This window comes from Anabrus simplex, chromosome 5 (genome assembly GCF_040414725.1).
Source record: "Anabrus simplex isolate iqAnaSimp1 chromosome 5, ASM4041472v1, whole genome shotgun sequence".
Classification (NCBI taxonomy): Eukaryota; Metazoa; Arthropoda; class Insecta; order Orthoptera; family Tettigoniidae; genus Anabrus; species Anabrus simplex.
Genome location: NC_090269.1, coordinates 390,773,106 through 390,793,231, shown reverse-complemented (window position 1 = coordinate 390,793,231; position 20,126 = coordinate 390,773,106). Strand labels below are relative to the sequence as shown.

The window sequence follows — 20,126 nt, the reverse complement described above, 5'->3', positions numbered from 1 at the left end:
CCACATTTCAAAAGCTTCTATTGTCTTTCTTTCTGAGCCAGTTATTGTCCATGTTTCACTTCCATACAATGCCACGCTCCACACGAACATCTTCAAAAACATCTTTCTAATTCCGATATCAATGTTTGAAGTGAGCAAATTTCTTTTCTTAAGAAAGCTCTTCCTTGCTTGTGCTAGTCTGCATTTTATGCCCTCCTTACTTCTGCCATCGTTAGTTATTTTACTACCCAAGTAACAATATTCATCTACTTCCTTTAAGACTTCATTTCCTAATCTAATATTTCCCGCATCACCTGCCTTCGTTCGACTGCACTCCATTACTTTTGTTTTGGACTTATTTATTTTCATCTTGTACTCCTTACCCAAGACTTCATCCATACCATTCAGCAACTTCTCGAGATCTTCTGCAGTCTCAGATAAAATAACAATATCATCGGCAAATCTCAAGGTTTTGATTTCTTCTCCTTGGACTGTGATTCCCTTTCCAAATTTCTCTTTGATTTCCCTTACTGCCTGTTCTATGTAAACATTGAAAAGGAGAGGGGACAAACTGCAGCCTTGCCTCACTCCTTTCTGGATTGCTGCTTCTTTTTCAAATCCCTCGATTCTTATCACTGCAGACTGATTTTTATACAGATTGTAGATAATTCTTCGTTCTCGGTATCTGATCCCCATCATCTTCAGAATCATAAATAGCTTGGTCCAATCAACATTATCGAATGCCTTTTCTAGATCTACGAATGCCATGTACGTGGGCTTGTCCTTCTTGATTCGATCCTCTAAGATCAGACGTAAAGTCAGGATTGCTTCACGTGTTCCTACATTTCTTCTGAAGCCAAATTGATCTTCTTCCAACTCAGCTTCAACTTGTTTTTCCATTCTTCTGTAAATAATACGTGTTAAAATTTTGCAGGCATGAGATACTAAACTAATGGTGCGGTAGTTTTCACACCTGTCAGCACCGGCTTTCTTGGGAATAGGTATAACAACATTCTTCTGAAAATCGGATGGGACTTCTCCTGTCTCATACATCTTGCACACTAAATGAAATAACCTTGCCATGCTGGCTTCTCCTAAGGCAGTCAGTAATTCAGAGGGAATGTCATCAATTCCAGGTGCCTTGTTCCTATTTAGGCCACTCACAGCTCTGTCAAACTCTGACCTCAAAATTGGGTCTCCCATTTCATCAGCATCAACAGCCTCTTCATGTTCCAGAACCAAATTATCTACATCTTTACCTTGATACAACTGTTGGATATGCTCCTGCCATCTTTCTGCTTTGTCTTCTTTCCCTAGAAGTGGTTTTCCATCTGAGCTCTTAATATTCATACACCTAGATTTCCTTTCTCCAAAGGTTTCCTTGATTCTCCTGTATGCAGCATCTACCTTTCCCAGGACCATACAGCCTTCGACATCCTTGCACTTCTCCTTCAGCCATTCTTCCTTAGCTATCTTGCACTTTCTATCCACTTGATTCTTTAATCGTCTGTATTCTTTTCTGCCCTCTTCATTTCTAGCATTCTTGTATTTTCGTCGTTCATCAATCAGGTCTAGTATCTCCTGAGTTATCCACTGATTCTTAGTTGATCTTTTCTTCCTTCCTAACATTTCTTCAGCAGCCCTACTGACTTCATTTTTCATGACTCTCCACTCTTCCTCTATAGTCTTTCCTTCAGCCTTTTCATTTAGTCCTTGTGCAACATGTTCCTTGAAACAATCCCTCACACTCTTTTCTTTCAACTTGTCTAGATCCCATCTTTTTGCATTCTTTCCTTTCTTCAATTTCTTCAACTTCAGATGGCATTTCATGACCAACAAGTTGTGGTCAGAGTCCACGTCTGCTCCTGGGAAAGTTTTGCAATCCAACACCTGGTTTCTGAATCTCTGCCTAATCATAATGAAGTCTATTTGATACCTTCCAGTGTCTCCAGGTCTCGTCCACGTATACAGCCGTCGTTTGTGGTGTTTGAACCAAGTATTGGCAAGGACTAAATTATGATCAGTGCAGAATTCAACCAGCCGACTTCCTCTTTCGTTCCTTTGTCCCAATCCAAATTCTCCTACTGTACTACCTTCTCTTCCTTGGCCTACCACTGCATTCCAGTCTCCCATCACAATTAGATTCTCGTCACCTTTTGCATATTGTATTAAATCTTCTATCTCCTCATATATTCTTTCGATTTCTTCATCATCCGCTGAACTAGTAGGCATATAGACCTGCACTATTGTGGTGGGCATTGGTTTGGTGTCTATCTTGACGACAATAATTCTTTCACTATGCTGGTCGTAGTAGCTTACCCGCTGTCCTATTTTCTTATTCATTATTAAACCAACTCCTGCATTTCCTCTGTTTGATTTTGTGTTGATAATTCGGTAGTCGCCTGACCAAAAATCTTGTTCTTCCTGCCAACGTACTTCACTTATGCCAACTACATCTAACTTTAGCCTATCCATCTCCCTTTTCAGATTCTCTAACCTACCACAACGATTCAAACTTCTAACATTCCACGCTCCGACTCGCAGAATGTCAGTATCCATCTTCCTGATGATCGCCCCCTCTCGTGTAGTCCCCACCCGGAGATCCGAATGGGGGACTAGTTTACCTCCGGAATATTTTACCCGGGAGGAAGCCATCATCAGTACATCATTCATACAGAGAGAGCTGCATGTCCTCGGGAGTTAGTTACGGCTGTAGTTTCCCGTTGCTTTCAGCCGTGTAGCAGTATCAACACAGCTAAGCCATGTTGAGTATTATTACAAGGCCGTCTCAGTCAGTCATCTAGACTGCCGCCCTTGCAACTACCGAAAGGCTGCTACCCCCCTTTCGATGAACCATTCGTTAGTCTGGTCTCTCAACAGATACCCATCCGATATGGTTGCACCTGCGGCTCGGCTATCTGCATCATTGGGACACGCAAGCCTCCCCACCACGGCAAGGTCACATGGTCTTATTATACTATCATATATCATTTTACCGGAAAATAAGGCATTGCGAATTAGATGCACTGATTGTTTTAAACTCACAATAATTGTTTATCATCATTTGTTTTAAATTATAGTCAGTGGATACATTTTAAAATTTTAATTGTATCATGTTGTCCATCTCGTACCATTAGGGGCCGATGACCGTAGATGAAAAAGTGAAATGGCGTATGGCTTTTAGTGCCGGGAGTGTCCGAGGACAAGTTCGGCTCGCCAGATGCAGGTCTTTTGATTTGACACCCGTAGGCAACCTGCGCGTTGAGATGAGGATGAAATGATGATGAAGACGACACATACACCCAGCCCACGTGCCAGCAAAATTAACCAATTAAGGTTAAAATTCCCGACCCTGCTGGGAATCGAACCCGGGACCCTGGTGACCAAAGGCCAGCACGCTAACCATTTTTACCCTTGGAGCCGGACTCCTTAGATGTTAGGCCCCTATAAGCAACAAGGATCATCATCGTCATGAGAGCTCTTTTTACTGTATTTTAACCTCTCATGTGTTACCCTGGGTCTTAGGAGGAGCAGCATTCCAGCTGATGAATCCAAGTGTCATTCATGGAAGCCAAGCCACAGGGACATGATTTTACATTTTGAAAAATATCATACTTATTGGCCAGGATCCAAATTGTGACTATCTACACTGGGGTGTTGCAGCTGGTGGTTTTGTTCATTTTTCAGAAGTAGTATTTTTGTTCTGTCTTTCAGTATGCACTCTGTAAGCATCATTCAAAAAGTTTTGACATAGATTACATATATATTTTTGGAGTTTATATATTTCATTATGGTGGTTCGTATTGACTTTGATTCAACTTTGATTTAGAGCAAGTTCCACCTTTCACATTCTTCTTCTTTTTCTTCTTGAGAACAAAGTTTTATTGTCCTCAACACTGTGTGGTGATATAACAAGATTTTTGGTTTAATGTAGAAATTATTGCTATTTATTTTGAGTTCTAACGGAAGAGCTTGGTTTCTATTGAGCAGTGGGAAACTCCTCTATACCCTGGTTGAAATTTCGTAAAGTTCGGTGTATTATCTGTTGATAATAAATGTATTGTGAGGAGTCTCCCTGCTGGTCTCGTTGGTTCTTGTTACGTGTGTGCTGTCTGCTAACTGAGATTTGGAACCATACTTGGGCTGGTGAATTTTACAAAAGTACATATGAAATGATGAAAATCGAAATAATTTCTAGACAACACTTGCAAGGACAGTGTTCAGTATCTCATTGTAAAGAGGAAGGACCAATGTAGTAGCAACAGGAGTCTGACCTCAGTATGACATCAGGGAGTGATGTAATAATGCTGGAGGGCCAATCACCTAGATGTTAGGCCTCTTTAAACAACAATCTTCATCATCAGTAATGCCGCAATCTTATGGTAATAAAATCGCCGTGCTACACGGCTAACAATTATTGTAGCTCTGGACTCCACATAACAGCACATCGGATGAGGTGTTTAAAAATTACTGTCACAAAATGTCACGACATTGGCTTCAAAATTATGAAAAATATATTCAAGAGGATAGAGAGGCTTGCCAGAATTCCAGTAAAGTCCAAAATCATTAATGCTGAGTGTCAGAAGGCTTTTCGGGAGCATTTCAAAGTTAAGGCAGCCAAGTGTGAGGTAAGTTTCGAGCAATTGGAACCCTAGCCACGCACAACTACTGCCCCGCTGGTGTACAAATTCAGACCCATAACATCTACAGTAGATAATTTATTTTGACAATTTCTGTCAGTTTTTGTGACATCTGAAACCTTCTCTTTTCAGTTTCAATCGAGCGAGTTGGCTGTGCAGGTAGGGGCGCGCAGCTGTGAACTTGCTTCCGGGTGATAGTAGGTTTGAGCCCCACTGTCGGCAGCCCTGAAGATGGTTTTCCATGGTTTCCCATTTTCACACCAGGCAAATGCTGGGGCTGTACCTTAATTAAGGCCACAGCCGCTTCCTTCCCATCCCTAGCCCTTTCCTATTTCATCGTCGCCATAAGACCTGTCTGTGTCAGTGCAACGTAAGGCCAATTCTAAAATATATATATTTATTTCAGTTTCAACTCAGTTAATATATAATTGTTAGGTTGTTCAATCTGTCAAAAGTAATTTTGAACAATTAAATTTATAAACTACCTAAAGAGATTAAAATATGGTAGAAGAATTTTACCTAGAAAAGTTCTAAAAGCTAGGGCTCCAGATGCACAAAAGTTTGTTTTTCAGGTATAATTCTGTTACCACATGTTTTCTTTTTCAGGTAGTTTATAAATGTATTTGCTCAAAATTAATTTGGGCAGACTGAACAACCTAAGAGTTACAAAATATCTGCCGTGCAGTAAGTGTGTATTCTATGTCAAAACTTGTGTTCTTGGCCCCAGCACAATCCTGTTCATATTTTCTCATCTGTAGGAAATTCATAACAATATCAGACTGTTGTTAAAGTGTATTTTAAATTATTTTGTTTCATTTCAGCAAAGCCCGTCAACAAAGAACTGATCCTGACCTTGGCTCGGGCAGTATACTCGCCTTACATACCATACATTGCCAAATATGCTACATATGAGCAGCAGTTCATGTCTCAGCAGTTGAGCAGTATACAGTGTAATAAAGATGACCTGATGGATACTATCCAGGGATTAGGGCAGTCTGTCCCTAGAGCCATGTCGGTTATCATGGATGCCAATGACAGGTGTATGAAGTTCACAGAGAGCTGTGGGTATTGTGGTTTCCTTAAAGCTACGAAGGTAAGATTATTGATTGATATTTCATTCTTTCTGTTTAGTGAAATAAACTATGTTGCATCCAAGATGTGAATGCCCGTAATACCCTCTGGGGTTCTCCGTCTTCCTGCGCTAGGGGAAGGATTTTTGAACTATTGACAACTTGTTCAATCTTTGCATACTTAATAAGGGGAACTGACACATTTCGGCAGAACACATGACATAGAAAGGGCACTAGGAAAGTTTTGCAATATGCAAAAAATGTTGGCTGGACACCCCTGTTATGGTGAGGGATGAAAAGATGAGTGAAAACCGGTCTAGAAGACAGCAAGGCGTGACCTTCACACCAGTTGTTACTAAGCAGTAGGATTGAAAGCAAGTTAAGATATCAGTGTGGTTTAAAGGTGAATATCGCGCAATTATCCACTACAATTTTGTTCGTGGATTAACTGTTGACCAGTGCCTGCAGGAAATGACTCCTGTGCTGGGGAAAGACTGTCCACATCGGACAACAGTTTTCCGCTGGTACAAAGAGTTCCAGAGAGGAGATTTTGGGGTTGAAGACAATCCTCGTTCTGGGCGACTGTCTGAATCAGTGATTGAGGAAAACATTGAAGCTGTGAGGAAAATGTTGCAGCAAGAGAGGCGGTTGACATATCGGCAGGTAGAAGAGACCCTCCACTTCCCTGCACCAGCTATTCATTCAGTTGTACATGACCATCTCCATGTTAGAAAGGTTTGTTCCCTTTGGGTGCCCCATTCACTTTTCAGAGGAACAAAGGGCACATCGAGTGAAATGGTGCCGAAAATTGCTAAAACAGTTTGAAAATGGGACTTCGCGTAACGTCAATAAAATCGTTACAGGTGACGAAACTTGTCTTTATTATTACGAGGTCTCAACAAAATCCCAGAACAAGGTGTGGCTGTTTGAAGATGAGGGTACTCCTGTGACTGTGCAAAAGTCAAGGTCATTGAAGAAAAGGATGATTGCAGTATTCTTCATTAAACGGGGCATCCTGACTCAGGCTGTGCTAGAAACACAAAGGACAGTTACTGCAAAGTGGTACAGTGAGACTTGTCTGCCTCAGGTCATCCAGGCTCTCAAGCAGATCCGCCCAAGGTAACGGCTCAACACTTGGCTCTTGCATCACAACAATGCTCCAGCACATCGTGCTAATATAACAGTGGATTTTCTTGCCAGATCAGGGTTGACTGTGCTTGATTACCTTCCATACAGTCCTGATCTTGCCCCATGTGACTTCGCACTCTTCCCAGAAGTGAAGATGAAGCTGAAAGGGCAGTGTTTTGCATCCAACGAGGAGCATCTGGCAGCATGGGATCAAGAGTGTGAAAATGTAACTGAAGAAAAGTGGCAGAGTTGGTTCAGTGACTGGAGAAGTGTAGCGAGTGTGGTGGAAATTATTTTGAAAAAGTCTAAAGCGTTCACTCACATTGCAAAACTTTCCTAGTGCCCTTTGTATTTTCACACCTGGATGTCACCTTGTGCGGCTGTGCACTAGCTCCCCAGTTACAGTGGCAAATACACAATGACTGTGATAGTGGCCATTTCCTCATATTTCTTATGCTCTTGAATCAAAGGTAGTCTGAAGTACCCAAGCTCTGGTTACTTCGGCGGGCTAATTGGCCAGAATTTTCAAAACTCGCAGTTTTGGCCGATGATATGCTGGAGTCTATCGACCACGTTCCTTCCATTACAAATAGTATTCTGTCTGCTGCAGAAGAAACAATTTCTTCCTTGCCTGGTGTCCCTCGCTGGAAACAGGTCTCATGTTGGACCGATGAAATTGCAGCAGCCACACTCGATTGCCGACGGGCTTTTAAGCATTATCGTTGGAATCCTAAAGATGGCCATTGATATCGCATTTAAGCGTCTGCACGCTAAAGCCTGTTTCTTGATGTGAAAAAGTAAGGAGGTTACATGGGAAAAGTATGCGTCTTCCATGACGGCTCATACTCTGTCATCACAAGTATGAGCAAAACTCCGCTATAAGGTCGGTGTGCAGAACTTGCCCTCAGTCCCTGGAATCTCCAGTCATTGCAGATCACATCGCGTCACATTTCTCAGATACGTCCAGTTCTGGGAGACTCGACCCTACATTTCTAACTGTTAAGTGCGAAGCAGAAGCAAACCATCTCTCCTTCGCTTCTAGTGCTTTGCATTCCTATACCATGCCTTTCATGGAGTGGGAATTTCGGAGTGCATTCGTGCTGTCCAGAGACACGGCTCCTGATCCAGACAAAATCCATGATCAAATGCTTAAACATTTGAGTGACCAATGTCTCAAGAATATCCTCACCCTATTCAACAGAATATGGAGTGAGGGAGTGTTTCCATTTCAGTAGTGTGAGGGAATTGTGATACCAATTCCCAAGCCAGGTAAAGAGCCAAAACTTCTGGATAGTTATAGGCCAGTATGTCTTACAAGTGGGCTTTGTAAGCTGTTTGATAGGAAGATGAACGGGCGACTTGTGTGGGCCGTAGAAAAGGAAGGTCTCTTGACTAACTACCAGTGTGGTTTTCGCTCTCATTGGTCCGATCATCTAGTCAAACTGGAGAGTGCCATTCAGGAGGCCTTTCTCCTGAAGGAACACCTAGCTGCCATGTTTATTGACTGGGATAAAGCTTACGATACTATCTGGCGATATGGGATTATCTCCACACTACTCCAGTGGAATTTCAGGGAAATTTGCCAACGTTTATTGAGAACTTGATGTCCCTCCGGCTCTTTCGAATCCGAGGAGGGAATGCATTTTTCATTATTATGTTTAAAAAAAATGGAGTACCACAGGGATCTGTACTGAGTGTCATGCTGTTCACAATCGCCATCAATGGCATAGTTGCTCCTGCTGGGTCTTCATTCGTTCCTTCGCTGTATGTAGACGATTTAGCTCTACACTACAGCTCTGGAAGGATGGCATTTGCTGAGAGACAGCTACAGCAAGCTATTAACTGAGTTGACAGATTGACCCTGCAACATGGTTTTTGATTTTCAGCAGCGAAAACCTTAGTTGTACCATGACGAATATAAGAACCAAGTGTGATGACTCATCGAGTTCAGGCGCGCCCCGCCAGGCAGCGCTAGAGTTTGGTGGCTCCACAATACCTATCAGCTGTTCTTAGGAATGGTGACACAGGAAACGTATTACTCCGTAACTGATAAGTATATACACTGTCTTTTATAAAAAAATGAGAGATTACAATTAAAATGCCACGGCAGAGAACAATGGAAAAATATCACACACGGAAATAAGAGCTACGACTTTCATCACATGTTGCGGAAAGCACAAGTTACTCGAGTGTATATATACATATACATAGCATATTAAAAAGCACCTATGAACTATTTAAAGGTAATACTCTACTTACCATCTCAGTTTGTCGGTTACTGAACTTTCGAAAGCTTCCGTGAAGATTTGGCGGATGTTCGAGATTGTAAATCTCGCCGGATTTCTTTCACTCTGAAGAAAAATCTGCATTTCAGATAATGATAAACAAGTCTGGGGATTATATCCATAATATGTTGAAGACAACAGCCAGCACCTGAAGGATCAACTGAAATTTTGTCTATAGAATCGATACAATCAAAAAATATTTCGCTCCACATCGATTTTGAGTTCAGTTTTTCACTAATTACTTTCTCGGCCTGGAAAAGAATGTCACATATACTTTTGGAAGGGCGTGTTAAAAACACTTCATTATTGCTTGAACCGTAGTCTTTTATTTCGGAAAGAACTGAAAATGTACTATGATTATTATCACGTAGAGAATGGGCACAGGACAAACACTTAATAAATTTAGAAGAGTGCTTAACAACGTACCCAGCCAAATGGTACACTAAACACGTCTCAATCGAAGAGTTTCGAACTGCGCTATCAAATTCAGGTACAGAGCTTTCCCAGTCTTCAATATTTACTGCATCTTGAACCACGATTTTTTGCTTAATGGAAGTTTCCACTGATTGTTTCACTGTCTCATTATGCATTTCCACATTCCGGGCTAACATACGCATCTGATTAACATACGAGGTCAAGATCGGCTCCCGTTTAGGTTCGCAATTTCCTCCTACATTTAAAGCCTGCTTTATAGGGACATAGACACATTGAAGTAGATGCAAATGAAGGAAATCTATTGTCGATGGATGATCATCTGAACTGAAAGAACGCATAATTCCGAAGTGCCGTTCCAAGGGATCCTGGGTGAGCTTTCCTGTTAACACATACTTATAACCTCTTTCCCAAAGCCATTCAGACATTTCCAAAGTACTCTGTAGGGTTACCATAAGTGATTCCAAGGTTCTGTTGGAGGCAAAGGTGTTATTAGTAGATCTCACAGTTTGAAGAAAATTAACAAGAACTGTATGAGAAGGTGAACCTCTACGAAGAGCCTGAGAAGGGATGAATGCATTTAGTGCATCAGCAACAATATTTATATCGCTGGTAAATGTTTCAGTGTCCTCACTACCTTGTAATCCTGCCAGTCCCATTTCGCGATAAAATTTCATACCTTTGGCAACTCTATCACTAAAAAGTTGGAAGGCAAGCCTAGCATTCATTCTCTGGAACGATGATGGGTCTAAATGAGCAACTGTCAGCTTGGGGCAGGCTCTAAGCCCAGCATATCCTGATAGATCTTCTTTGAACAATTCCCTATAGAAATTGAAATTAATGATTTTGTCGTTATAGTGAAGTTCTACTTTATCATGAAAGTGGTTTCTTATGCATTTCAATACATGCACGAAGTTGGAGAAAGCCCAGATCTTTCTCTTAACATCTGCAGGATTAATGATGTGAGGTTGTAGAGAACTTGTCTTGCCACTGATTCCTAACGATTTCCAGGCCTTTTTATTTGTCTGACTACCATCACAAGTAAATCCAACCACCCTCGCCCCAGCCTCTTCTAACTGCAAAATCACCTGTATTAGAATTTTTGCGAGAATGTCTCCTGGAGTAGCATTTCTGCATGCATAAACAGCAACTGGTTGCACCCAATTATGCATAAAAGGTACGAACATGAACACTAGAGCGTGATTTGCAAGCAAGTTCTTCTGGAGGTCTGGCGTGTGTTCACCTAAATCAACTAATCCATCTACTTTATGGGAAAAACTATTGAACTGGATTTCTTCTCTTAGCTTAACTTCATCAAAAATAACAACACCATAACGTGAATTATCATTTTCATCTTTAAGAAAATCTGAAATAGCATTTATGCTATGCGAATTAACTCCATAAGAGCACTTAAGCCCTTTACAAAGTTTTCTCAAGTGACTTTCTGAGGGCAGAGGCAAGAGGTCATGTCGCCGACAATGACGGAATCCTTTCGGTGATTTTATTCTCAACAATAAACTCTCTAAAATGAATTCATTGCTGTACCTCATTCCATTAGAAGATTTCACCTGGCATTTCTTAAGCATGGTATCGATTATCATCTTTTCCTTCTTGCTAAGGTGTTCGTTATCTCTATAATTAAATTCCTGTGTATTTCTAACCTGCTTCTCCAGTAAATTAATTCTCGATTTTGCTGAGTTTAGACTGGACCTAGCTCGAATTAAATTTCGATTAGCATTTTTTAGGCACCTTTTGAGCGATAATATTGTCTTTTCGGCATCAGAAAGCACACTAGCATAACCCAAATTTTGATCAACATTAGACTGACCTTTTAATTCTCCATTTGCTGCTACACTCGCGTCTTCAATCTTCTTTCTTCTCCTAGTGGTGTCTAGATTCTTTTTCCTGTTGGGAATTTCACGGGACTTAATCTCACTTGAAAGGTATTTCGGCAAATTAGGGAAAATGTGAGGCACTGCTCCTGGACGTAATTTCCATCTATCACGAGGCATAACCACTTTTTCACCATTCACTGTAAAGTTATCTGATTTTACTATCAAATCATCAGAGAAATGAACTTGACAAATTCTACTTCTACGCGTTAACACAGTATCCTTTCGTGGAATAGCTCTGGCCCATTTTTCAAATTTATTTATATCCTTCGGTGGTGAAAAGAATTTTATACCATTAACTATTCTACCATAGCCTGACTTACAGCCAGGCACAAAACAGTACGGCATGTTGAACTATTAATTTAATCAGACCACTAACACACGTGCTTTAAGTGCACAACACACAATGAACTGAGTTTAGGAACTGAAAGCAAAGGAAATTCAACTTGTTGACTTGAAATATCTCGCACATCAACATCTCCCGCACTTTCCAACACATGGTTTGCCGGTCTACTGAAGCACGTGTTGGATTCCGACGTTTGCAGTGCTCCCAGTGGCGGGTCCACAAACTACCACGCTATAACAGTTGAGTAATCACACTTGGTTCTTATATTCGTCATGGTTGTACACTTCTGTCAACGTCAGCTTGTGCATCCTGAACCAAAGCTCCGCTTGCAAAACAGTGTCTTACCAGTGGTGTAAACCCTCGGTTCATGGATGTCCATTTTGATAAGAGACTAACATGGCAGCCTTACATCCGTCAGCTGAGGATTACCTGAATTAACTTACTGGCATGCTTTGCCGCATGCCAGGTGGCCGCGCGTGCAGTGACCATTCATTCACGGACGCTTAATAGGGCGCTGAAAGGTAAGCTTTCTGCAACTAGTTCAAGCCTTCTGTCCATAGATGGCATGACATGCAGTATACCGTCCGAAAGCTGAGAATCTGCTCTCTCTCTCTCCCTTGAAGTTGGAACGAACATCATAGATTGGGTCTCATAGCAGGCAATCGCTTTCCGCTTAATAATCAGCAGAATTGGCCCACCCTAGTATTGTATTACAAGGAATAAAATTTAATGTATATTATGAGATAGAGTGAGTTGGGCGGTGATGTAGTTTTAGAAAATTAAACAATTAAACAATTTTATTTACTAGCAGTGACAAATTACAGTAGTATTAAAAAAAAGTCACATGAGAGTGTTGACATTACAATATTAGAATCATTCCGTATTGACGATTTTCACTTTACATTGTATTGAATTAGGAGGTTATATTTAATTTTTCCTTTGTAAAGTGAAAGTGGCGTTGATAATAAAGTCCATCCTGCTTACAAAAAGGCAAAGGAAGATGGCTGGAAATGAAATGAAACAGATGATAAACCATCCAAATATGATTTAATATGAAATTCTGGAATAAAACCCATCGTAAACAGAACCCCCCTCAAGATCCCTCCCCCCTACACATTTCTCAACATGTTACTCACAACTCTTAATGGGATGAGATAGCTACTGAAAAGAACAGTTTTTCCAATCAGTTATTCACAGAAAAAAATCCCAACTCACCCTATATGAGTTCATTGGGAACATTTCACAAGGCTTATAACCCTAAACCATGCAATGACTGTGTTGAAAGCAGGACAAGCAAGAAAAGTGTAATGAGATACGACTCTGAAAGTACTTGGTGGATTTGCATTTCCCGGAGTGTTTTAGGGTGTTTTGCACCATTAAACCTTACAAAAATTGTTCTTCAGGGTGCTGCACTTCATCACTTCAAACAAGGGTATGATTAAAATTCCGTATGTTGTGGATTACATGTATAAATCGTAGTAGCCCAAAACTGTATCTTGAAATGAAAAAATGGTATACATGCGCATGCTCAGTATGTTAAAATTATTATGTCAATAGGTTAAGAGACTTAATATGCTTAAGTTTCTTAGCGACACCTCGTGGGGTCTGACTGTGTGGTGCTGCTACGTTTCTACATGGCAACTGTCCTCTCCCGAATAGACTATGGTAGTGCTGCTTATGGTTCAACATCAACATCTATACTGAACCTTTTAAACAATTCTGAGCGCTTGAAGATGTGGATGCCGGTCGACTTGCTGACAGACTTTAATTTTGTCTTCATTAGTAAGGAATTTCATGACTTTTTCCATATCCATAATTAGGCATCACAAGACAAATATGCACTACACAGGTCAACTTCACGTGATTAGGCCTATGTTTCAGATGTAGGCTATCTTGCGACAAATATTCGCTACCCTTCACTGTACAACTAAACACGAAATACGTTTCTAACTTCTAAATGGAATGCGATATACAAGCACAAACAGGCTCATTGTGTTATTCTGCAGTTTCACTGCTAACCGGCAAGCAAAACTGGGCATATTCGAGGGTAATGGCTTGCTCCCCGAAGGTGCAATTTATCCTGTGAAGTTCAAGAATTCAAGGCATTTTCCCTTTATCACTCACAAATTGGAAATCACGTTCTTTCCACAAGGGAAAAATGTGATTGTACTAAGCGGTAACTGCGAAAATTCGTAACGTGTTAAGTGAGGTATTTTTATATAGATTTAATATGATGAGAATCGAGAATTTGAATTTACGAAAACAGGAAAACGTGTTGATGAGGAACAAACTAACGAGGTTTCACTGTATCATCAAGATACCCCGTTTGTTTTCTTCTCTTTTTTATCTCTATTCCATTCTTGGCAGGCTTTCTTCTTTTCTTTCACTACTTCTCTCACCTTGTCATTCTGTCACGGTGTCTCCTTTTCATTCACTCTCTTCAATGTTCTACCACACGCACACTCTGCTCCACTTACAAATGCCCTTTTGTAGTTGGGTAATTCATCTTTCACATTTCCTATTTCAGTAACTGGAATTTGTTGTTTCAGTCTCTCCAGAAATTTTTCCTCTACATTCTTATAATTTCCACACCATTACTTTACTGTCTATTGTCTCCTGTAAGTTTTCCATTTTCCCCACTCTTTTTTTTTTTTTTTGCTATCACAACTGTAAGATTTCCATTGAATGCTTCTCCTGGTAAAGCTGTTACATTCGTCAACTGTCTGCAATTTGTCCTTTTCACCAGAAAGTAATCAATTACTGATTTTATTCTTCTGTCACGCCTGACATATCTGGTCATTTTCCTGTTTTTGTTCCAAAACAATGTGTTACCCACAATCATTCCACTCCTCTCGCAAAACTCAATTAATTTCTCTTTCAATCCTTTTCCCATATCCATATGGTCTGATTACTTCTCCTTTCCCTTGTCTTTCTTGTTCCCCCTGTACATTTAGGTTTCCCATTATAATAACCTCTCCTGCCCAAATGCCAACCTCACCTTCCCGAGATGAACAAACCTGGTCCCACAGACGAGGCCCTGTCGACCGAGTCACGGCGGTATAACCGTTACATCAATTACGAAGGAAATGCTTTAATTTCAGCTAGTCCATTAGCTGAGAGGTCTTACTTCTTTCAGGCTAGCAACCCATCAGAAGGACATTTGATTGCTTTCAAGTCTTGCAAAAAGAAAAATGCAAGACCGTAACGGGACACATGGCCCAATACTTGGAAGGTAGAAGAAGATATTAATAATGATCACTTCCACATCAGTTATCTCCTTTTCTAGTTTCTTGAGGAATTTTTCTTTTTTTCCTGTCTGTGGTGCATACACTTGTATGAATTCCTTCACTTCGTTCCTCATTCTCAGTCTAACAGTCATTATTCTGTCCTTCATGTACTCTACCATCCACTTACCCCTCCAGCCATTTCAAAATTATCAAGCACATTCCATTTTTTGTCTCTTGCCCACCATTCCAGTATAGTGTATATCCTTTCCTCTTCCATTTAACTTCGCTCAACCCCATCATTTCCATACCCTCTTTCTCCATAAAATCCACCACTTTCTTCTGCCTTTCCTGTCAGGGTCATATCATAAGGTTGATTATGCCCACCTTCATGATGTTGGCTAGTGGTCGCCCATTTTTTTCACAGTTCTTCCAGCCCCCAACAAACTGCACGTCGCTTGCAGGGTACGCCCTGACCTTTTCCCACGCAAGTTTAAAAGTATCATGTTCATATTTAGGCTATTAATACGGTGGGGTCACCACTGCCAGGTATAACTTTAAGCTGCTCCTCAGGAGTGCAGTTTCTTTTTGCAACTGCTTCACTGAAGTGCAGACTTAGCTGACAGGAGAGAAATATTCCGTTTTATCTGCCGTTGGGTATGGGATTCTCTTTTGCCATCTAAACCATTGACCATGTTCTCCTTTCTGGTGAATTTGTGTGACTTTTGTACACAAAGTCTTAACGTGGTCTTCACCGGGAGGACTCCTCCGCCTGCAGCCGTTGGTACCTCGTTTGAGTGTCAAGTTTTATAATGGCTGCTTGACCCTTGGCCAGACAGTGGCAGGTACAGTAGTACCATCCACAGTCAAATATGGTAGCAGGATGATCATCTGACCTATATGAATGAGTAAAGAACTGGAATCACAGATGAGGCTTTTTGTGGATGATGTTATACTGTATAGAGTAGTAAATAAGTTACAGGATTGTGATTGACTACAAAAAACCTAGACAATGTTGTGAGATGGACAGTAGACAATGGTGTAATGGTAAACAGGATGAAAAGTCAGGTTGTAAATTTCTCCAAGGGGGAAAGTCCTCTCAGTTTTACTTACTGTGTTGATGGGGAGGATAGAACCTTATGGGAAGCACTGTAAGTATCCAGATGTTTAAGGAATGATCTTCACTGGGGTAATCACATTCATGAGGTTGTAAAGAAAGCTTACAGATCTCTTCTCATGGTTATGACTGAAGATACTTAGGGATTGAAGTAATGATGTAAAGGAGAAGGCATGCAAGTCTCTGGTAAGATCCCAGTTTGAGTGCGAGTCCATTGTATGGGACCCACACTGGGACTACTTGATATTAGAACTGGGAAAGATCCAGAGGAAAGCAATACAGTTTGTTCTTGGTGATTTCTGACAAAAGAATAGTGTTATGAAAATGTTGCAAACTTTGGGCTGAGAAGACTAGTGAGTAAGGAGATGAACTGCTCGAATAAGTGGTATGCTGTATGGCATGGAATGAGATTAGTAGACGAATAAGCTCGAGTGGAGCTTTTAAAAGTAGGAATGATCATAATATGAAGATGAAGTTGGAATTCAAGAGAAATAATCGGTGCAAATATTCATTTATAGAATGAGGAGTAAAGGATTGGAAAAGTTTATCAAGACAAATGTTTGATACATTTCCAAGATCTTTGAAATCATTTAAGAAAAGGCTAGGTAAACAATTGCTAAGGAATCTGCCACCTTGGCAATAGTCCTAAATGCAGATTGATTGATTGATTGATTGATTGACCACTTTGTGTTATTTGACAGGAATGGGCGATGTGTTTCACCCTCTCCCTAAATCATTATATCACCACCACACGCATGCGCACGCACGCACACACAGCAGGCGAGCTGAACATGTCCTCGAACACTCATGGCACTAAGAGTTATTTGCTAAATACAAGATTTATTATGTTAGTGTTTGACTTATTGCCAAAGGTGTTTTATATAGTGAAATTCAGGTAACTTTGTCTCATACTGTCTTGTTCTCAGTTGTTTCTGTCACTATCTCAAGATACAATTGGAAAAAAATAATATGCATCACTCCTTTCATAATCCCAAAATTTGCCTTTGACTAATAAATATTGAATTTCTGTTAATTTAAGGGTGGATGTTTTAAAGGGAAACTGACAAAAATAATCATTTTTGCAGGCTTCCCTCTCAAATTACTTGGATCAATTCAGAATTGCTCTTCGCCAGTTGGAACTGCAAAAAAGAGATCAAGAAGACTGGAATATGTTCCAAATGTGCCTGACACTTCTACAGAATGTAGGTTCGTAACTTGCTCATTTATTTGACATGTGATCATGACTGTAGATTTTCAGCCTGAATCTATAAAATGGACCAACTTATATCTTATTTGATTCTAGTTAATCTTTGGCAATGTTGGAGACATATGAAAGTTTTTAACACTCATTCTAAACTTTAAAGTTTGCTGTGATTATGAATAATGATTATGAGAGTCAGAATGCATGAGCACATGATATTAAAATTATATTAAAAACAGATTCAGTTTTAAGTACTGGAAGGGAACAAAGAAGTGTCAAATTAAGTCATATATAGAGAGATAGTAACATTTAAAAAAAAACCACATGCTGGGGCAAACACAATAATACTTTATTAACGGTGATACCATTTTACAACACAACAGAGAGAGAAAAAACAAAAAAGAAAGGAAAAAGTCGATGGAGTATAAGAAGAAAAATTGTACAAATATATAACTTACATAGGTTATAGTACAAGTAAGCATAGGAAAGTAATAATCATTTCTGGGGATTGTGTAATTGATCGCAGAACTTTGACAGTGAGGAGTTAATTACACCAATATCCACTTTGTTTAGCAATCTTGACATTCTTTCAATTGGTCCTTGGAATGCATCGTAAGTTCTATGCTGATTTGTGGACAGTGTATGATTAAACCTTTGCGCCTGTCTGATACATGGAAGTTTATTTTTTCTAGGAGTTGTGGGTAATTCACCAAGGAGTGGAGTAATTTAATAATGAAAAGTGTATCCAGGAATTCACGGTGTTGTGACAGACTCTGCAGACTTAGTAACTCTATAATCAATATTATCATACGTATGGGAACTCTATTTTAAATCACTATAAACAAAGAAATTTATGATGTACTGAATCTAAACTATGGATAGACGTCTGATGAGAAGGGTTCCATACAGGTGTACAGTGTTCAAGTATAGAAAGTACCATAGATACATACAGCAAGCGATAGGCATCTAAATGGGAAAATTCTCTGGAATATCTAGTAATGCAACCCAGTCTTTGTAATGATTTCTTACAAATATTTGTAATGTGTATATGTATTCGTCAGACCACCCCACATGGCAGATATAAGCAGGATCTTCAAAAAAATGAATGCGAACGCGTTGAAAACACACGTTCTTCAAAGTTGAGCTCCCTTAACTCATGCAAAACCTGAACTTTGTACGAGTGTGCTCCAATATCATGTAGCATTTGTTGAACAGTACTACGTGTTATACTGAGTTCTTTTGATATGCAACGTTGACTTTTCTTTGGTGAAGTTAGGGCTTTGTTCAGTACGTGTCCAATATTGTCATTTGTTCTTGTGGTCTTTGGTTGACCACTCTTACCGCAGTTGTGGTTGTTAACAGAGCATGACATTTGAAACATGTCCACCCATTGCAGAACTGTTTTTAGGTGGTGGTTTATGAAGTACACCCTCAGAACCCTGCGACACAGTTTTCAGTGATGGCCCATTATTTCTTCCAGTACAATAAGAGCAGAAATAATGTTCAACAGCCCAGGAGCACTCTTGTTGTGGTATACTGGGGCATTGTTAACTCTTTTGCTGTTGCTTCTTATACACTCTATCGTTTGAAATAGTGATCTATATAAAAAAGAAAAAAAGGTATACTACAAACTACATATTATATAATTTTGGTTACCCTTCTTATGGGCCTTCCTGTATTTTAATTGTTGTAAAATTTTTGTGACTTATAAATAAAATTAAAACAGTAACCTTTATGGGAAAATTGAACTGTGATCCCTGCATGCCATCCCTTCATCTATGTAATAAATAAAAGTGAATAAATTAATAACATATCTTCTCTCATCCATAATGTCCAGAGTAGCATGAGAAACTCTTGATGTGTTCGCAAATTATATCGTTGATGTGGTCAGTTCATGGAATGCTGCGTTAATCACCTCTTCTTTCTCTTCTTGCACATTCGTGTTCAAAATAGAATGCAGCAAGATGTTGAACTCATTTGGCATCAATTCGTAAGATTCTGGTGAATGTCGCTGCACACACCTTTATATTGTCACCCCCTTCTATTTGCACAAAGTGGGATATAGAAAATGCCCACGTTCATGCACCAAATTGCACCTTGTTCTTGGTCTTTTTCATGCTTTCTTTCTCTCATAGTTCATCTCCATCATCTGGTTTGGTATTCTTTTCTGCTGCATCCTCTTTACATGTCCAGACCATCTTAGTTTACACCTATCAATTCTCACATTTAGGTCAGACGAGGATCATCCTGTTCCCGTATGCGACAGTAGACGATAAATGCGACTGTCTGGTCGAGGGTCAAGTGGCTCTTACCAAACTTGACACCCAGTGGTGGGACCAATGGCTACATGTGGAGTCCTCTGTTTGGAGACCAGGTGAAGCCTTTGTGTAGGAAATTGCACATAAATTCACCAGGAAGGAGTAGATGGTCAACGGTTTAGATGGCAAAAGAGGACCCCAGTCCCAATGACAGATAAAACGGAAGAACTTTGTCCTTTCAGCAATGTGTGTGCTTCGGTGAACTGGTTGCAAAAGTAATCTGTACTCCTGAAGAGCGGTCTAAAGCTGCACCTGGCAGTAGGTATAAAATGCCTCTGGGAGTGGCGACTCCACCGTGATAATAGCCTATATATGATATGGTACTTCTAAACTTACCTCAGAAAAGAGTAGATTGTTCCCTGCAAGCTACGCACAGTTCCTTGTTTACTGGGGGAACTGTAAAAAATGGGCGACCAGTAACCAACATCATGAAAGTGGGCATAATCAGCCTTATGACTGACTGACTGACTGACTGATTGATTGATTGATTGATT

The 20,126-nt window shown here is 40.2% G+C and overlaps 1 protein-coding gene across 1 annotated transcript in view; it reads left to right on the top strand.

Annotated features, from left to right (window-relative positions):
- Cog7 (conserved oligomeric Golgi complex subunit 7) overlaps window positions 1–20,126 on the top strand; it is a 182,226-nt gene that overhangs the window by 117,793 nt on the left and 44,307 nt on the right. The window contains exons 9-10 of the mRNA XM_067147745.2: window positions 5,441–5,712; window positions 17,199–17,319. Coding sequence (XP_067003846.1) covers window positions 5,441–5,712; window positions 17,199–17,319 — 393 coding nt within the window. The remainder of the gene's footprint in view (window positions 1–5,440; window positions 5,713–17,198; window positions 17,320–20,126) is intronic.